Below are 19,233 nucleotides of genomic sequence, written 5' to 3' on the forward strand. Positions count from 1 at the left end.
TAAGCATAGATAATCCAGAAGGAGTTATTCAGATTCGCACAATGTAGTACCTACAAATAACTCAATATGAACAGGAATATTCTCCTAGAAGTGCCATGAAGCGGCGTTCGTCGTATGATATGATGGATCTATACTCGTTTCCGCCTACATGGCCTCCATCTTTTGTGAACCTAGCCTGCCGTGAAAATGTGTCCTCCTAGGTAGGGGGGCAAAATATTCACTCTCGTAACCGATGAAATTCATGATTCATATGAAGTTCAATACCAACTTCTTAAGATACTCGTGAGACGTATTTGGTTTAATATTAACCATGACCAGAAGGTTATAGTATTTATGTGCTAGCTACTATTGAGCCTGCCGGAGCAAGGTTGAGGTAGAGTTTCGCCAACTTGTCATGCTCATTCAGGGGGTGGGACCATTGTAAATATAGATATCACTGACTGGATGTCCGGTTGCTTACTGCATGAGCTAGGTCACGACTACCTATTCGGCGTGTTATATATCACAAGCACCCGACATAGGAAGCTCGGCGTTTACTACGTATAGCACCTACCTAACCTAGGGACGGGGTTGCTACAGCCTACTGCCTTGGTGTTGGAGGCAATGAGCAGGAAGAACGGAGCAAACCCACATCACCTACATGTAGCTACCTCCTATATATGTAACACGATAGCGCTCTTTCTCATCAGCCATTAAGGACTGTCGATTATAACATACCGAGTCCTGATTTTAGTTTCACCTCTATTACTGTTAGACCAAGACACTCAAACATTACCTAGATACGCAGGTAATCAACCTAGCAGACCACCCACCTATGGATACCTAAGCTTCTCCTACTTGCATAACGACCAATAGCACTCGACACTCTTCTCCTTTGATAATCTGAGACAACCACTGCCTAACGCTACCACCCCCCTATTCCCTATGAGCCATACACCGATCGCATTCACCTACCTATCAATACTGAAAGGATTAATCGCATGACCTAAGAAAGTACCATAATATCGTCTTGTTATATCGGCGTCCCAATTTGTGAAACAGGCATGTGCCACAAAGAGGGAGCTTCCAGTGAGTCGCACAATCTTTAGCGTATGCAGGCCCCACAGGTGTCGAAGGAACTAACTCAGGTATAGGGGAAACATACTTAGGTACCTTTTGGACCTAAGCGCACACCCTCGTTTGCTACGAACAGTAACAAGTTCCGAATCCGAAGTTCGTTGAATAATCCATACCATACAATATTTTCTTAGTGTCACACCATAGCATACTCCTTGTCATACCATAACACCCGCCTCGTAGGATGAGCTAATCATCAGGCATACGCCAACCGCCAATATCCCCAACAGCAAATTCAGACCCACTACGATGTCGTCCCTATCAACCGTAGATGGTATTGATCAGGAGATCCAAGAGGTTCAGCTTCCGATAGCTAATAGCGATGCGACCCCGCTTCTCCTAGCTGGAACAGAGGTATCACCCCTTTCAAGCGATCCGACAGCAGAGAATAAGACGTCGGTTAACGATGATAGCGACGGGGACAATCGTGACGACGAGATTGAGGATCTGAAGAAACAGATGATCGTACTTGTCGCTTGGCTAAAGAATTTCCCACGATCCTCCCCATGCTCACCTACATTCAGTACCAAGGAGTCCGACGGATCTGAAGACGTCCAGCTTCCACACGGCGGCGATGGAGCAGGTTCAGCAACCAGTGACGGACAATGCACTCCATCAACCCCTGATACCAAAGACAGCGAGTCGATTGAGGAGAGCAGTAGCCCGAATACAAGCTACGAAGTCGAAGAACCGACCGTAAAGCCCCACCACCTGGTCGAGGACGAGGATGCAGAGGACTACGGAGAGATTCCTATCGAGCACCTGGCAAACCCTGAGAAGTACAGTAACCAGTATATCGAGGTTAGGACATCCCAACTCGGCGGCAACGGTATATTCGCTAAGACGGATCTGGAGAGTGGCCAGCTTATCTTGGTGGAGAGGCCTATGCTGACGGCTACACCCATGACTCTGTACGAGGAACTCGAGAATCTTGCGCCGGAACTACGAGAGACGTTCTATCGTATGCACGGCCACAAGCGATACGGATCGCACGAGGTGCGCCAAGCTATCTTCCTCACGAATGCGTAAGTAGATCCCTACCCTACACTCTCTTATAAGGAATCCTCTAATCAAGTACAATGATCGGTTAGATTCTGCGTCGGAAGTATCTCATGTGTCTACTCTATCGGCGCGCGATTCAACCACGCCTGTAACCCGATCAACTCAGTCGCCTATCGTGTCGAACCGGGCTGTACGATGGAATTCCGAGTTAACCGAGACGTACCGGCGGGCACCGAGCTCACAGTTGCGTACGGACGTCTATCTCCGAGAGAACTGTATATCTTATGGGGCTTCCGGTGTGCATGTGGCGCCTGCAAACCCCTCACGGATAGGGACATTGCTAGAATGGAAGAGAATTGGTAGTATCTTCTCCCAACGAGGAAGAGGGATATGAAAAGGAGGAAGAAAATATTGGAATGATACTTGTAAAATGGTTTCAGCATTGTGGATTTATACTTTACAACCACATCATCATGCATACATCGGTATAACCTTATACTTAAGGATTTCCTACTTAGGAAGTATGGAACTGAATGCCCTCTTGTGTTTGGCAAGGACGGGAAGTACCGTGCCCGTACAGTCCTAGCTCAGACTCTGATGTCATATTTCAGCCACAGGGGGACAAAAGAGGGTTTATACTCAAGTTATGCTGGAATTCTTTAGGCAGATACCTGAGTACTAAGAATTGAGCTATCGCGATTGATTTCTATACATATCTATTTTCTTTCTTAATGAATAGAAAGACTGAAAGAAGAATCTTTTGTAGGTGAAGGTATTTGGAGGGGTACAATACATCTGCACGTAGCCGTACGAAACACGCTAAACCTTATAATCACGTGCAATCGTGTCTTATCTACCTAGATGATTGGCTCAAACACAAGCCACAGCAAACGCGGCGTCAAGGATAGCCCTATTACCCTTAACCTCGAACCTGAACACCAGCGGGACGACTCCGAATTTGATCCATTTGATATCCCATCTTCCCGTGGGAAGTATGGCTCTATTCAATGTAGGTACACAGGAAATATTCTGGGCAATCATGTGCTTTAATGGATGGTACTCTAGCGAGTACCTATCTGGGTATGTACGGTACTTTATACAGCACACCTCAACCACCTACATGCGGCCTACGGTGCATGTATTGATGTAGGTTTGCCTGGATAGATGTAATGGAAGGAAGGTGCCTCGTCCCTACCACCAAAGCACTTTTTGTTAGATTTTAATTCGACAATGAACCTCCTTCCACGCTTCGTCCCGCACTTGTCTCTTAATCTCTTCGTTGCCTAGGTATCCTTACGTGCGAACTAGTCAACAACACTGTCATTTGTTACTTGGACCACTTTGGTACAACATTTTCTAATTCTTCTCAACCGAGTGCCTTATTATTACTCCGGCATCATTCTTCCTGTGCGACTGATTTGAGATTTTGACGCCCTTTTACACCTTTCCAAACCAAATCCTATCAAGCACGCCGCACTCAAGGGTTTGGCTTTTCGTTCTGTTTCTTGCTATCTGAATAGTCTATCCGGATACTTCATTATCTGTCATTTCCACACATCAGCTCTATTTCATCTCTAGACCTCACCCTTAAATCGTTTGCCCATCATGCCGTCAACTCCGGAGTTCGACTACTACGCCGCTCTCGAGGTGGAAAACACTGCAACGCCGCAGGAGCTCACAGCAGCCTACCACCGTCTTGCCAGAATCCACCATCCCGACAGGAACTTCGGCAATGTTGAGGCTGCGACCGCAACCTTTCAAAGAGTAATTTCGCACCTTCATCTACTATCGCTGGAGCTATGCTAACCTGCTACAGATCCAACTGGCTTACGAGACACTCTCCAACCCCCAGAGACGTACCAGATACGATCTAGGTCTCAACCCCCCTGCATCCTCATCAAGACGCAGCAGCACTTCCAGCTCTGAGTCCTCCTTCGATCCCTTTGACTCCGCAACTTCGGATGAGGGAAACAACTTTTACTATTTCTTCTTCGACGACCAGGCTAGACGCCGCGCCGAGGCTGTAGATGCTTTAAATCGGCATATTTTAGCGGAGTTCCTGACTCGATTGGCTGAAGCTAAAGGTAGAGAGGAGGCTAGAAGGCAAGAAGAGAAGGCCAAAGAAGAGGCTAGAAAGGAACGAGAGGAGAAAGAGGCCGAGACAGAGCGCCTTCAGAAGGCTCGAGAGGAAGCCCGCGTGATTATGGAGGAAACGAAAATGAGAGAGAAGCAAGACCGTCAAAGGGAGGAGAAGGCGAAACAGGAAGTTCGCTGGGAGGCACATCACGCTCAGACCAAGGAGGAGAAGCAGAATATTTGTCTCCACTCTTCGTCCTGTGAGAAGACCCAGCACAGAGGCAAGGTTAAGTGTGGATCTTGCAATGTCAAGAGAGGCATCACTTCATTCGAGTGCCCTTACTGCTCACTCTCCATCTGCCAGAAGTGTATCTTTGACTTCGAGAAGAAGCGAATTGCCACCGACAACCAGTCTGCTACTAAACCCTCTACCGATTCCGCTACTGAGCCCTCTTCCTCCGTCGAGGCTGAGTCTATCTCTGAGGACAAGTCAACCGCGGAACCCGAGCCTGCTACGAAGCCTGCACCTGTTGTCGACCCCGAACCTACCCCTGAGGATAAGCCGGCTACCAACCCTGAGCCTACTACCCAGCAGAAGCCCCAGGGAAACTCAAAGAACGGCACCGGAAACAAGAAGCCTGGTAACGGTAACCAGAACAAGCCCCGTTGCTACAACTGCAACATGATCGGCCACATCGCCAAGCACTGTCGCAACCGCCACACCAACCAAGGCCAGAAAGCTTACGTCGGAAACACCAAGGCGGATAACGGAAACTACAACTAGGACAACTCAAAGTCCAGAATTTCAGGGATTTGTAACAAAATTGGCATTTTTCGGTTTGCTTTTCTTCGATTCGCTTTCAGTCTTTTGCAATGAACTGCGCCTTGGGCCATATTGATGACACATGAGGATTAGCGCAGGAGAATACCCCGAAGGAAAAAAGGTACTCGAGTGGTGCTAAGATTGAGGCTACATGATTGTTTTGTCTTGTGTATTTGCTAATTGACATCTGGAGCACTTGGGCTCACTGACGCCAAATCGTTCTGGCTTTATTGAAAGATGCTGGCCATGCGTGCTTTTTATGTAGCTAGGTAGTGAAGGAGCTATGAATGAAATGAATGATGAATACGTGATGTGGATAAGGGGCGATGTGATCTTTACTTGAGAAGACTGTGGTGTTGAAGTATTAACCCTTAGGGAATGGCCTAGCCCCCCGCCCGCTGGATTACTGCCATATATCACTAGGATGATTATACGCCCACATATAGTTATAACTATTCCTGGTGACTGTACGTAGCCTGCTACCAAAGATAACGACAAACTGGTGTTAATGGGGTTTATTGGGTGGAATGTTACAAGACAATTTCCCTCTCGATTGACATGTATCTCCGCACCGCAACAAGATCTAGTAGATCGTGACATTTTACTTGCTGGGGGGAAAGTATCATGTTACCTATTTGGTCTTGGCTAGCATTGGACTAAGGAAATCGTTGGTCACACTAGTAGTACTTCATCGGCGGGATCTATTCTCCGTACTAGTTTGGTGACATCGCGGATCTAGTACGGTAGCTAGTGCTTTCATAGGTCGTGTTCAATTAAAGGGGGTATCTATATGCGGTTCTGCTTAGATTATCTAGACTAAGGAGTAACTTCCTAACAAATGGTTCTATGTACATATATAGGGATTAACGGGAGCACTTATCGACATTCTGATAAACGATTTAGGAACATACCTTATAATTGCCCTTACCGTCTATCTCGTCCTTTTATGAGTTTGCGATTTTAATGGGATGTGACCTACAATGAGCGAGATCACTGTAATTCACCTCAAGTAGTACAGTTCAAATTCAGCAGTAGAAAACTCGAAAAGAACGAAGCGTAATGTCCAGGTATACATAGCTGACTGGTCTTCTATTTCAAGGGTTTATATATCAATTTGGGAATCTGCATCGATCTGGTATATTGTTGTCCTGCAGAGCAACCCTATTCCCGCCATCGTCACCGTTCGCGGCTCCTACCGAACTAGCTTCCAATGTGTAAATACTTGATAAGTGGCCGAGCTCTCCGGGCTGTCCCGTGCCGTTCCGAGATCTGCTTGATGATATTGCTTGTAACCGACCGCCAAGTACCTAGGCTACTTCGATCTCCCTTTCTTTGCTTCTGTACCGAATTCCCTCCCTCCTTTTTGGCTTTAGATCCTCTTCTCCTCCAGCCTGCTAGCAGACGCAACTTCGCTCCCGCACTCGAATCTCACTCCTTCTCGTGTGTATAAAGCTTAATAGGGCACCGCCGTCGAAAACAGATTAAAAAAACAAACAAATGAAAAAGAACAAATACGTTGTATCGCTTTCGGATACCGAGGTGGCAGCAGCAGCAGCGGCGGCGACTGCGCGGCTCAACTTATTGGAGCCGACACATATAGCAGCACCGAACCCTTCCTCTGACCATGTACCAAAATCCAAACTGATACTCTTGCGCGCTGCCCGAGCATCTTCCTTGGGAACTATTACACTTTCGCACGTGAATTTCGAAACGGCAAACCCCTCTATTGAATTGAGTAGTAGCTGCGCGGTTACACTCTGAACCAGCTCGAGATAAATCCGTCGAGGACAGGAAAGGAGGTAAAGGTAAGGAGGGCGGAGCGAGCTCACGCAACCCAACTCGGTATATAAGATTAAACAGTACATATACACCAAAATCTGAAGTTATTGATTGTCACCAAACGCCCGCCGCTATGATAAACTGCTACCTAGGTAGTGGTTTTTGATTGGAGTTGTCGTCCTTGTAGAATAGAAAAATTATTAACCGAAGTTTAAAGAGTGACATCGAGAACCAGGCTGACATCCTGTACGTTGGCTCCGGCCAGATCTTCGAGAACGGGTATCAAGTCTAATAGTTCGTTATCGTGGGCATCCGAAAACCAACTGCTAATGGGCACGGCGTGTTGAGGGTGGAATATGTATGAGGTAGGTGAGTTGTCGATGATTATCGTGTCTTTGAGATCCCTGCCGACTTGAGAAAGATCCTTAACATAATTGCCTTGGTGGTTATAACAGCTTTCGCGGAACAGCCTGTGGTGGACAACCTTATGGATGTCAAGTTGGTCTAGTAACGGGTCGCCGTACTGTTGAAATTTGGTTAGACACGAAACTGTTGGAATGGCATACAGGACATACCTTGGAGACAGAAGCTGTGAAAACTACAACTTCATAAAGCTCGCCCACCCGCTTCATGAACTGATCGACACCTGGTCGTTTGATGACGTATACATTGTGATAGTTTCCTTCAATCTCAACCGGTATCGTGAAGTCGGCTTGATGTAATAACTGGGAAAATTAGCCTATTTCTTATTCCGTAGAGCATTCCATAGCTTACCTTGAAGGAACTATGTACTAATGTCTCGTCAAGATCTAGCACGAGACACTTCCTACCCTTGAGATGGGATTCGATAGGCGGTAAGAGGAACTTCTGTTGACCTTGTTCCATATCCATTGATGTGTCTTCCGCGGTGACGGGGACAGGGTTAGCAACAGGTATTGGCCCTGGTGGTGGAGGGGGAACCGGCTTCGCATACTGTTCGTCGGTTCCCGCACTAGGTTGTTTGACGGGTTCGGCTGTGGCTGGTGTGACATCCGCCATCTCAACATCGCCGTCAACGTCCCTAGTGGAAGGCTCTTCGGTTGCAACCGCCTCCGCTTCATGATCCTCTGCAACCGGCGGATTGACCGTGATGCTGGGGCCCGACACGCCGACTAGAGTAGTCTGTTTTGATTCACTCTCACGGTCGCCAACTGTCGACTGATCCTGAGTCGTAGAAGCCGAAGCTCGTTTTGTGGATTTGGAAGTGTCCAAAGTAGCAGTGCCCGTTTGATTTTGTGAATCCTTCTCCTTCTCATAGGCCTGAGTCTTGTTACCAGCGGTCTGGTCGGAAGGTGTTATAGTCCGCCGGCTAGAAGTTAAGGGTCTTTGAGGAATCTTGTCGAGTTTGTGTGAAGGAAGTGGATCCTCACCACCTTCGAGAGTATTGGCGTTGTTAGGAACAACACAGCAGCCAAGAAGCGAGAGTAACCCGCCTTTTTTCCTCCGCTGAGGAGCCCCAGCCGGAGAATTTGGCTGCGATGTGCTTGGTGTAGTTGTAGGATTCGTGGCAGCCCCAGAATGATTACTGGATGCGCTACCGTTCCGACGCCGGCCCAACATGCTGTGCTTTGATTCCTTAGAATGGCCACCAATACTATCTCTTGGATCGTCAGCGGTAGTCCCGCTTAGCCCCGTTGTCGCCGGAGATGACTGTATTTTTTGCGACGATGATCTTGATGGGACGTTTAATAGACCGCGACCTTTTCTTATTCCTGACCCATCCTCAGGCGATACTGTGTCTTTTTCCCTCGAGCCGTCGTGCTCCGCCTGTACCTTTTCATCGGCACCCTTGGACATCTTCCTCAATTAAACACCAACTGTTGCTGATTGTCGGGGATGGTACACTATCGCGCTATAAAACAATACTTGGTTAGATGACTAGACACGCTTGGACAAAGACGCGGGATAGAAGCAAGGAGCGAAAAAAGCCAAGGCGCTTTGAAGCGAAGAAGTCTCAAATGAATTACGACGTGGTGGTTTCGAGAAGATTGTCAGACTTAGCGCAAGCCACGTCGAAGGTCAATTGGAACCAACAGTGCCTTCCAAGTAGAGTAAATCGGATAAAAGAATGGCTGCGATCAACAAAAAGAACATATCATTAGTTATCACTCACCTCGGTGTTCAGCGACAGTTCACCTTGGATAGGTACCCAACCCCCTGACGCAGCAATTGGTGGCCTCGGGCGGCCAAATCGGTATCGTAGCCGTGGCCGCGACGACGATCGTATTGAATGGGAGGCTAGTTGATACGGTTAGATCGAAGCGCAGATGGTAGACCGAATTTCGGATGGCCACGAGGTAAGGGAGGGCGAAAAAGAGCGATGCGATGAGGAAGAAAATGTCGAGATTACCGGCGCGCGTCGTGAAGGAGGCTTATTCTGATAATTCGAGGGAAGGATTAGGAAGTGGGTCGGCGGCGGCTTGGAACTTGTTGCAAGCTTGTCTAGGAGCGAAATGATTTCTACCCGGATACAGAATGACGAGCCTCGGAAGGTACCTCTCTTTCTCTCTCTTCATGCGGGTATCTCGAAAAATAACCACAAATAGCCGTAGTAGTAATAATAATAATAAGTAATAATAATAGAAGAAGAAAAAATTGGCACAAATGCCCAAAAAATCCTGACAGTCCGGAGAGAGACCCTAGGAAAAAGGGAGAAACGAAATTGAAAATGGGATTGAGGTTGGAAGTAACTGAACAAGCGCCTGGAGCTGGAAGATGGGAGTACCTAAGGTAACATGAGGGAAGCAAGCTTTTGGTACCTTGGTAATTCGTAGGTAGGGTAAGGTAAGGGTATTGTAGGTATTGTACAAGTACAAACAGAGCTGGCTGTAATGTGGTGTAGTATGTAGGTTAGGTGGTAAAAAGAAAAAGAAAAAAAGATGAATGGGGTTAAAACTCCCTTCGCTCTCTCTTTCGCTCTCAACGCTCACACGCACACACACGCTCACTCTTTTCTTTTCTGGTGTCTCGTTTCGCAGAGGCTGAAGAAAGTCTGGAATCGCAAGCGAAATGATTCCGTAGAGAAACTGAACCACATTGGGGGAGAGCACGGAGCAATTTTACCAGGGGGAAAGCCGCTAGCGTGCCTGCTTAAATCACTACGACCGGGGGTAGACCTGCCCCCCCAGTTGATTGTTAGCCCTGTTACTGCATATAGCGGCCAAAAGCTGGGCGCTTTAGGTGGATCCCTCCAATAACGATTCAACCAGTAGGATTTCTGAGGGTCACAGTGTACTCCGTACAATTATTACTGAAACGGACCAGGACGGAACTTCTTTGCCATTAGGATCTGTTAAGTTAAAGACGAGTATCTCTTAGAGATCACTAACAAAAGCTAGCCCACTTTCGGTATCACACTACTTAGTGCTGCCCCCATCCGCTCAGTCTAGTGTAACTTAGCCCCTACCAAAGAATTAGGTACTTAATTATTTGCAATTTCGCCGGCTTCTAATCATTACTTGCGATAGCTCCTCTCTTTTTCTCAACAATACAGTTAGTACACACTTTAGTCTACACATATTATTTATACTATTTAGTACTACTTGCTGGAGGGTTGTCAGTTGTTGGATAATTTTGTGTAATACAACGGCAAGGCAGATAGCTGACGAGTGTTCCCATTTTCATTATTATAAATGTCTTTGGATGTACATGAAATTTAACATGCAGACTTGGTGTCACTCTAAGCACAAGACCTACCAAGTTGGGGTCAAGGGTCAAGGGTCAGAATATTTCTCCATAGGTAGTACGTTAGGTAGGTGGGTGTTGCGGCTGCATGTCTACTATTTTCTTTCTACGAATAACACAAACTTTTCTCCCATATCTATCTTCGTCCTAAGATACCCGATATGTTAAACAGAAAAAATCGAACCATGGCTGCTGCACAAGTAAAGAACATGCACGCCATTCAAAGCGTCACCGAGACGAATAGATGATAAGAACCATCTATTGTGTGACCTTACTTGCCCACCGCATCTCAGTAGTGCATCCACGGGTATAGCGAGAGACATTCCGCTACCGCTACAACAGTGTCCAGTGCCCACTATGCATAAGTGACCGGTAACCTCTAGCGTCGAGAGGGCTAGGATAGCTACCTAAGTGTTTGCATGGAAAGTGAGACTGTCGAGGCGAACGAAGTATGCAACTTTTCGGTGTTGGGATCTGATTGGTTATGTTGGCGCCCGCCAGAGTGACGGTTGAGAACCATGGAAATGGAACTACGCTATTCGTTCTTTTTATTCCAAAGCACAAGACATGGCTTTACCTTAGTTTCTGAGGTTCCGGGGATCAACTGATCTCCCATAATTATTACAACGATTGTGAGCCCTTAACAAACATTGATGATACGAGGGGGAATTATGCCAACTCTCAAGATATGAGATATGACCCATACAGCCCATTATCTATGTGAGTAAGTTGGACGAACCAAGATCTCAAGTTATTTTTATCTCTCAACATCCATCCAGTCGGGATCTTAAGACTGTTTTAATATCGGTCCGTTAGCCTTCCCGCGAATTTAACCAGGTTGAGATATCCTCATTCTTCATAACTATAATACTTAATAACTTACGGGCTTCAATCCGGACAAATGAACAAAATAGAAAAAGAAGAAGAAAATAGATCCAGAAAAAAGGAAAGAATAGGAGAAACGCTACTAACCTTAAAGGTTATTTTTAATTTCCACCCCGGACTTTTGTAATTAAAGCCTCTACTCCATGGTTTAAGCCACAGCTACCACATGCAGCTTGGTCGTAGATCCTGGGGAAATGTGGCTCATCCTTGAAGAGATTGATCACATGATGCTATCCGAACCTAACCTTGAATTCTAACCAATAGCATCAAGTTAACTTCTTTAGATTCCCGAATATACTCAGGTACATTCCCAAATGTATACCTCGGGTCATCACATGCCTCAGCTAAGTCGCTTTCAATCGTCACCAATGACGGAGTTACTAGCTACCCTAGCTATCCCGGCTATTCCATCTCTTATTCTTCTCCGCCTCAATCCTTCCTCAAAGACATGTTTATAATACTTAACTATATAATAACAAATATCCAAACTATTTCGTTAACCTATCGATCTTATACAGCCTAGAAGAGACCAATCCCGTAATAAACCATCACCTTTCATTGCCAATGGCAACCAAAGTAAACAGCTTACAGACGGACCCCATTTGATGTCATGACACGATGGCGGTACAATCCACACTTCGTCACTCGGCGTCCGAAGACATCCTCGTAGCTTTTATCGACAAATACACGAACCTGATCCGTAATCGCATACGAAAGACCTCCCGCCGTACCAAGCTCCTCGCGACCCTCACCCTCGCCGCATCTATAATTCTCAGCGCAGAAGGTGGTCGGAGATGGTGGAAACGTAGGAGACAAGAGAAAGAGCAAGGTCGTAAGCTTGTGCGCACTAATTCGTGGGTGTTTAATAAGGATGGGTCGAGGACTGTGTACGTCCCGTATAAGGACGGGACGTCCAAGGTCGTCATACATAGGACGAAACCGCTGACCTTCGAGGCGCATCGTCGGCTATTCTTGAACCCTCCGAAGGTATCGGGGCTCGGCGATGGCACCGTTCCTTCGGCGCAGACGAAACCGGGGCTGAATCTCGCCTTCTTACATCAGTTTCTAAGCTTGATGAGTATCATGATACCGCGATGGACGAGCAAAGAGGCGGGGTTGTTAGTAAGCCACGGCGTATTTCTAATGCTGCGCACCTATCTATCGCTAGTAGTTGCGCGGTTAGATGGTGAGATTGTTCGAGATCTAGTTGCAGGCAATGGACGGTTATTCCTCTGGGGTATACTAAAGGTATGCTATGAAACCTATCACTGACCTTACTATGAACCTGTTACTAATTCTTAAATCAAGTGGTGTGGACTTGGAGGTTTTGCTTCTTACACCAACTCCATGATCAAATTCCTAGAATCGAAAGTGTCTATTGCGTTCCGAACCCGATTAACGAGATATATCCATGATCTATACCTAAACGATAATCTAAACTACTACAAGCTATCCAATTTAGATGGTGGGGTTGGACAAGGAGCCGACCAATTTATAACCCAGGACTTGACATTATTCTGTGCTTCCGCCGCGAACCTGTATTCTTCACTAGGAAAACCATTCGTCGACCTTTGCGTATTCAACTACCAATTATACCGATCGTTAGGACCGCTTGCGTTAACTGGTCTTATGAGCAATTACTTCTTAACAGCGAGTATTCTGCGGAGAATGTCACCACCTTTCGGAAAGTTAAAGGCAGTTGAGGGACGTAAAGAGGGAGATTTCAGAAGTCTACACGCCCGGTTAATCGCGAACGCCGAAGAAGTTGCTTTTTATGGCGGCGCCGAAATGGAAAAGACATTTTTGAACAAAGAATTCAAGTCCCTTAAGAGCTGGATGGAAGGCATATACCTACTAAAGATCCGCTATAACATCATGGAAGACTTCATCTTAAAATACAGCTGGAGTGCTTACGGCTACCTCCTTTCCTCCTTGCCAGTCTTCCTCCCGGCTTGGGGTGGCTTAGGAGGAGCAATGGAAATGGTCGAGAGCGCTGAGAAAAGCGGCCGGGAACGAAATCGGATGAAGGACTTCATCACGAATAAACGCCTCATGCTTTCGCTTGCGGATGCAGGTGGCCGAATGATGTACTCCATCAAGGACCTGTCCGAACTCGCTGGTTACACTAGTCGCGTTTATACCTTGATCTCGACGCTACACCGCGTCCATGCCAACGCATACTTCACTCGTCCGAGCGGTAGCGAGTTATACTCGCTTTCAGATGTTCAAGGTACTATCCAGAAAGGCTTTGATGGTGTGCGATTCGAACATGTGCCTATTGTTGCTCCTGGACTGTGGCCACAGGGTGGAGAGGAGCTACTTGATTCGCTATCTATGATTGTCCGACGAGGAGAGCACTTGTTGATATCTGGCCCCAATGGTGTGGGTAAGAGTGCCATTTCAAGAGTACTTGCTGGACTCTGGCCAGTTTACCGTGGCTTGGTTAGTAGACCTAAGTCTATCGGCGAGGATGGCATCATGTTCTTACCCCAAAGACCGTACCTGAGTGTCGGTACTTTACGTGACCAGGTCATCTACCCGGATGGCGAATTGGATATGCGTCTTAAGCGCAAGAGCGAAGACGAATTGAAGCGAGTTTTAGACGCTGCTAAACTTGGCTATCTACCCGATCGTGAAGGAGGCTGGGATACTAGAAAGGAATGGAAAGATGTGTTGAGTGGTGGTGAGAAGCAAAGAGTTGGTATCGCCCGCTTGCTGTATCATGAGCCTCAATACGCCGTCATCGATGAAGGTACTAGTGCCGTCTCGAGCGACGTAGAGGGTCTCTTGTACGAGACATGCAAGGAAAGGGGTATCAGTAAGTTTATCCATGATTGTCCTCTTTTCAACTCCTCAATTAACATTTGATAGCTCTAATCACCATTTCAACGCGCGCTTCTCTGAAGAAGTACCATACCTTCAACCTTAGCCTTGGAGGTGGCGATAATGGAGATGCATGGGAATTCGAGCGCATCGGAACCGAGAGGGAGAAGATGCAAGTCGAACGCGAATTACAGGAGCTTCATGAGCGTCTATTACAAGTCGAACAGTGGAAGCAACGCCGCGAGGAAATAGAAAAGGAGCTCGCGCAGGTTTGGGTTGAAGGTGACGCTTCATCGTTAGATCCACCTCCTTACGTTGATGCTGTTGAGACTCTTGAAGCCGAGTCTGAGAAGGGCGAAGCTCAATAGACTAATAAACGAAACTCATGGAATATGTACCTAGGTAGAGTTGCTGTACCATTGCCGTGTACGAGTAACTTGTAGCATGAGGCAATTTATGATATTAAACGTGACCATCGTCAATAAGAGTCAGACGCAGCAAGTGAGACATCTAGCACATACCTACAAAGATGGTCTTTCTATCAGACAGATCAATGCCAACACATCGCGAACTATTTAGATAAATCATATATTAACAATTGAAACATTATCTTCCCTATACCCCGTTGCGAGTTGGTAATATGCCATAATATCAGGTGGTGATATTTACGAGCGAGTGTTCCTAGAGCGGAACATGCTCAGCCACGTAAGCATTAACTATGAGTCGCTATAAAGAGCCCTAGCATGCAGCTGACACCCACACCTAGATAGATAAATAGCGCCTGTGCTCCTCTGGCTTCAGAGCTCCTTAGTACTATCTTACGCCTAAAATTAGCCCATAAAATGCTTCTACTACCTACCACCATCGTTTCTTTACTGCTCAGTGCCAGCCATCCTCTGTCTGTACTGAATTCTACAAACAGCTTGGAGCACAGATGTCCGTGCAAAACTCACCAGATACACGCATCCAATATCCCCAAGAGCGACGATGAATATAAGATGAAAAGTATCTCTCACACAGTTAATGTGCCAGAATACTTTCAACATTTTTCAAATATTGAGAAACAAGGTCGAATTTTTGCTCAAGGGCGACAAATTGGTGAGGAACATGCTCCAGAGGACACTCAAAGTAGAAGATTTGGGTTCACCTGCAAAGATGATAAGAACAGATCCAGTTACTATAAGAAAAACTATCTAGAACATATTATTCAATAACTCCCAGGAGGGCCAGGACCTATACAAATTAAAGTCTACCCGCACTATTTCGAGAACCGCGAAGAGTTTAAATGGCCCCTAAACAGTATAGCTTGTGAGCATGCTGGTTTCAGAAGACTTGAGACGCCCCTCAAAGGAAATGGATTGTTCAAATGGACGCGCTATATGTTTTGGTCCTGGCCTCCGTCCAATGTATCTGCTATGCCCCAGAAGGATATCAATGAGGCCAGGCCGCATCCCGGGCTCGTCAGGGTTGTGTATGTTTACAACCACGAAACGGAGGATTTGTTGTGCGGTGTGATCATCCATAAGAGCTCCTCCAACGAGTTTAAACAGTGTAAATACTTAGGCAGATAGCTGTAGATCAATTGTAAAACGAAAGAATTCATTTACTCAGACACGCGCTCATCTATACATATTTCGGCAATCTAGATTTATTATATCATGATCGACACGCATCAAGCTGAATGTGGGGTTGCTGCGGCGAGGCATACAGCATACTCACCCCCTGTAATTTATACATAGCCCCAAGCCATGCCTATGACTACTGTGTTCTCAAGCAATTTGTATGTCAAGACCTCGTTTCCTTCTTTTATATGTAAGCAAGTAGCCCAACGACGTTCGTAGTGTATCTTCACGCTGTCTTATCTAACAAAATCTCGCGCACGAAATCGCAATGGGGTCTCGATCAGGGGCAAGACAGGACAGGTTCGACAGCAATTCAAGTGCGAATACGTCGAAAAAGCCTAGACCTAGAACTTCGCAAGCTGGTCACCCCGGTCCACCTTCGTATCAACAGGCTATAAAACAAAACGATAGGTTTGATGCAAGATATTTAGCTGAGGGAAGCACTCACTCAGTTCACGGCCCGCCTTGCAGCCATTGGGCAGATTGCAATTGCGAAGCGACCGGTAACTTTAGAAAATGTTGTTCATGCATGGACACACGTTCTGTGACAAAGTCCGGGCTTTACACAGCATACGTTGATGGCGAAGGTTATGTTGAGAAGGCTACGAGATGGCAATACTATTGTCCTAGCTGTAAGGGTACGTTCGTAGTGTTGCGAGAATCCCCTCTGCACGGCCCCTATCTAACTTCAGCAGAATATTTTGATCCAGACGCCAAGGCGAAGGTCCTACGAGATCAAAAGTTATGGGCAGAAAAGCGCGCCCGGTCTTTAGCTGAGGAGCGGGATCGAGCGTTTTTCGGCCTCGGACGATATTTTCTCAGATAATAAAAGGTTGCTTCCCAGAATGAAATGGTGCTTCCGGCAATCTTCTGAGCGTGTTAACCCAGATCTCCATTATTCCATCGCAATATTCTCCAATATGCCGTACGGCAGGTGGAACGAATTCATGGCCGAAAACCCACCATCTGATCTTATAGCCAAAGGCATATGTGTTCTATTCACTATCCTATGCGGTCTCATTATTGGATGTGTGGTTTTATTCTCAATTTTTTGATATACCATATATGTTCAACTTCAAGCGATTTCAATACAGACTTTTCCCTGGTGCTTACCGGAGGCTAGATACTCATACGCCTCCTTCGTCTGTTCCAGCTTGAAGACCTTAGAATCAATAACAGGACGCAGCTTTTTGACATTGGCTTCAATAGCTCGGCACATATCCTCCATCTGAAGCCGAGTTCCAATCCATATTCCCCGAGACGTGAAGAGACTCATCCAACAATCCAGCAAAGTGGGCATCTGTGGAACATCGCCACTACTAGCGACAGATCCAACTACGGTGATAGTTCCGTCGAGCCTAAGACTCACAACACTTTGATTCATCGTTGTCGGGCCTGCAACTTCGATGACATGATCGACACCAACTCCTCCGGTCAGTTTCTTAGCTTCTGCGCCCCAGTCGGGAGTCTCGCGATAGTTGATAATATGATCGGCACCCAACTTCTCAAGCAACTTCGCCTTCGAGCTAGAACTTGTTGTCGCAATAACCCTTGCGCCGACCGCCTTGGCAAATTGAATCGCAAATATGCTCACCCCGCCCGTACCCTGCGTGAGCACCCAATCGCCGGCACGCACTTGCCTCCCCGAACACCCGAACAATGCGTTCCAAGCCGTGAGACCAGCGCAGCTAAGAGTAGCCGCCTCCGTGAAAGACAAGCCTTTCGGCATTGCTACAAGACCGTGCTCGTCAAATGCGCCCACCGACCGCAGCGTGCCGTCAACCGACGCTCCAAGACCGAACTTTAGGAACTGTTCTTTGAAGGAGCCGGCAATTAGTGGAGGAGTCAGCACTGTGATGACCTTATCACCGGGCTTGAAACGCGATACACGTTTTCCAATGGCAATGACGGTTCCAGCACCATCGGAACCTGGAACTACGCCGTCTTTGGCGTCCCATGGGAATGTGCCTTCGGATACCATGAGGTCACGGAACTTGGATTCATTGTTAGTTCATTATGGTGATGGGAAGATATGTGAGAACTTACGTTGAGGGATGCGCCTTGGACTATAGTTGATAGTTAGTGGAATTCCAAATATTCTTACGTTGCAGACTTACTTTTGACCAAAACTTCGCCATCTCCAAGTTCAGGAATAGGCTGCTCCGAAAGCTTGAGGGACTCGATGCCCTCCTGACCTATGACGTTCCATGTCTTGGTGGTCTTCGGGATTGATTGAGCCATCGTAATACGTGAATACGATAGTAGTCTTATCGTCTATATCCCATTATGAGATAGCGGACTCAAGCAATACCAGTCTACTATTTATTTTCACACTCAGGGGGCGTGCATGGAGACGGAATTCCACGGAGTTGCTTAGTCATCCAGGGGTTCAATACGTCGATTGGTAATCATCATTTATATAGTCGAATGATCCACCAACAACTGTACCTTTTTCATTCACTTACGTCTTTTATTCTAGGATCGGGTGGTTTTTAGTTCTCAGTTGGTCGAATATTGCCTGATACTGGTGGAGAAGGTGAGGAGTCTGGGAGTAACAGCTGGGAGGGTGAATGATCAAAGGGAACTCACCGATGACGGGATATGGATACTCTACCTACGTAATTGGAATCGAAGTAAGTAACTCATGTATGATGGTTTTGTAGATCGATAGCTAACGCCACTCTAGAAATTTGCATGTTAGCCGGGAGGGTTGCCTTTGGTTTCATCTCCTAATTCAAATTTGAAAACAGATGTTCTCATTCGAACTCGCTACTTTCAGCTTCGAAAAACCACGCCGCCGCTAGTCTACGAATGAGAGGTATATATATTAATGGTAGACGATGCTGTACGGAAGACGTGTGCCCATGCATATTGTCAAGCAGGTTGAGGTCCCCAACCGCGTGCTAGCTCCTAAGTAGGTGCTTCGGGTTCCTTAGCAACCTTGTACTAAATAGTTGATGCCTCAGGAGAACCAGTGTTCGTACAGCAACGACGCAATAGTAGCCCAGCAAGCAATACCCAATCACCCGCCCTAGGTTTAAATAGCATAATATAATGTAGGCTTTTGACCATCTCCCGTAGGTCACAGGCAATGCCCTGTGGTCTAGTGGTGAGATGGCCGCCCCCCTCAGTAAAAACCCTGTCGCTATGTCTTCCTGTATGTGGACTTTTCGTAGGCTTCAACTGCTACAGGAGTTCGTCTAAGACTCCCTTCGGGGGTGATCTACAGATGGACTCCTGTCCTGCCGAGCTTTTTTTGCCATTTTTTATGATTGATTATTCCATTTTTCTTCAATAGAAAAAGACGCCAAAATTGAATGTTCCTCTCAGATTCGAACCCTCAATTTCTCCCCTATTATTTACACATATACATATGTATCAACG

General features: G+C 46.6%; 6 protein-coding genes across 6 annotated transcripts; 4 read left to right on the forward strand and 2 right to left on the reverse strand.

Moving 5' to 3' along the window:
• Positions 1-1,365: 1,365 nt before the first annotated feature.
• F4822DRAFT_425904 (SET domain-containing protein) lies at positions 1,366-2,481 on the forward strand (the record flags this gene model as incomplete). The annotated part of the gene is made up of 2 exons (XM_051460441.1): positions 1,366-2,141; positions 2,208-2,481. The coding sequence occupies 2 exons, from the start codon at positions 1,366-1,368 to the stop codon at positions 2,479-2,481; spliced, it is 1,050 nt and encodes a 349-aa protein (XP_051318474.1).
• Positions 2,482-3,028: 547 nt separating this feature from the next.
• F4822DRAFT_391840 (DnaJ-domain-containing protein) lies at positions 3,029-5,530 on the forward strand. Its single transcript, XM_051457156.1, has 2 exons — positions 3,029-3,882; positions 3,935-5,530. Exons 1-2 carry the CDS (start codon positions 3,724-3,726, stop codon positions 4,976-4,978), a joined length of 1,203 nt encoding a protein of 400 aa, XP_051318475.1. The 5' UTR covers positions 3,029-3,723; the 3' UTR covers positions 4,979-5,530.
• Positions 5,531-6,892: 1,362 nt separating this feature from the next.
• Positions 6,893-8,710, reverse strand: F4822DRAFT_138486 (NIF-domain-containing protein). The gene is made up of 3 exons (XM_051452804.1): positions 7,571-8,710; positions 7,372-7,521; positions 6,893-7,319 (listed from the first exon to the last, which is right to left on the reverse strand). Exons 1-3 carry the CDS (start codon positions 8,630-8,632, stop codon positions 7,008-7,010), a joined length of 1,524 nt encoding a protein of 507 aa, XP_051318476.1. The 5' UTR covers positions 8,633-8,710; the 3' UTR covers positions 6,893-7,007.
• A 2,963-nt stretch (positions 8,711-11,673) lies between these two features.
• On the forward strand, positions 11,674-14,813 carry F4822DRAFT_138503 (ABC transporter transmembrane region 2-domain-containing protein). Its single transcript, XM_051452805.1, has 3 exons — positions 11,674-12,652; positions 12,713-14,222; positions 14,276-14,813. The coding sequence occupies exons 1-3, from the start codon at positions 12,023-12,025 to the stop codon at positions 14,593-14,595; spliced, it is 2,460 nt and encodes an 819-aa protein (XP_051318477.1). The 5' UTR covers positions 11,674-12,022; the 3' UTR covers positions 14,596-14,813.
• A 1,304-nt stretch (positions 14,814-16,117) lies between these two features.
• On the forward strand, positions 16,118-16,675 carry F4822DRAFT_425908 (uncharacterized protein; the record flags this gene model as incomplete). The annotated part of the gene is made up of 2 exons (XM_051460442.1): positions 16,118-16,487; positions 16,545-16,675. 2 exons carry the CDS (start codon positions 16,118-16,120, stop codon positions 16,673-16,675), a joined length of 501 nt encoding a protein of 166 aa, XP_051318478.1.
• Positions 16,676-16,924: 249 nt separating this feature from the next.
• F4822DRAFT_425909 (zinc-binding dehydrogenase) lies at positions 16,925-18,090 on the reverse strand (the record flags this gene model as incomplete). Its single annotated transcript, XM_051460443.1, has 3 exons — positions 16,925-17,842; positions 17,896-17,915; positions 17,967-18,090. The coding sequence occupies 3 exons, from the start codon at positions 18,088-18,090 to the stop codon at positions 16,925-16,927; spliced, it is 1,062 nt and encodes a 353-aa protein (XP_051318479.1).
• Between the last annotated feature and the right edge of the window lie 1,143 nt (positions 18,091-19,233).

The sequence above is a fragment of the Hypoxylon trugodes genome (assembly GCF_022578975.1).
Source record: "Hypoxylon trugodes strain CBS 135444 unplaced genomic scaffold F4822scaffold_2, whole genome shotgun sequence".
In the NCBI taxonomy this organism is placed as follows: domain Eukaryota; kingdom Fungi; phylum Ascomycota; class Sordariomycetes; order Xylariales; family Hypoxylaceae; genus Hypoxylon; species Hypoxylon trugodes.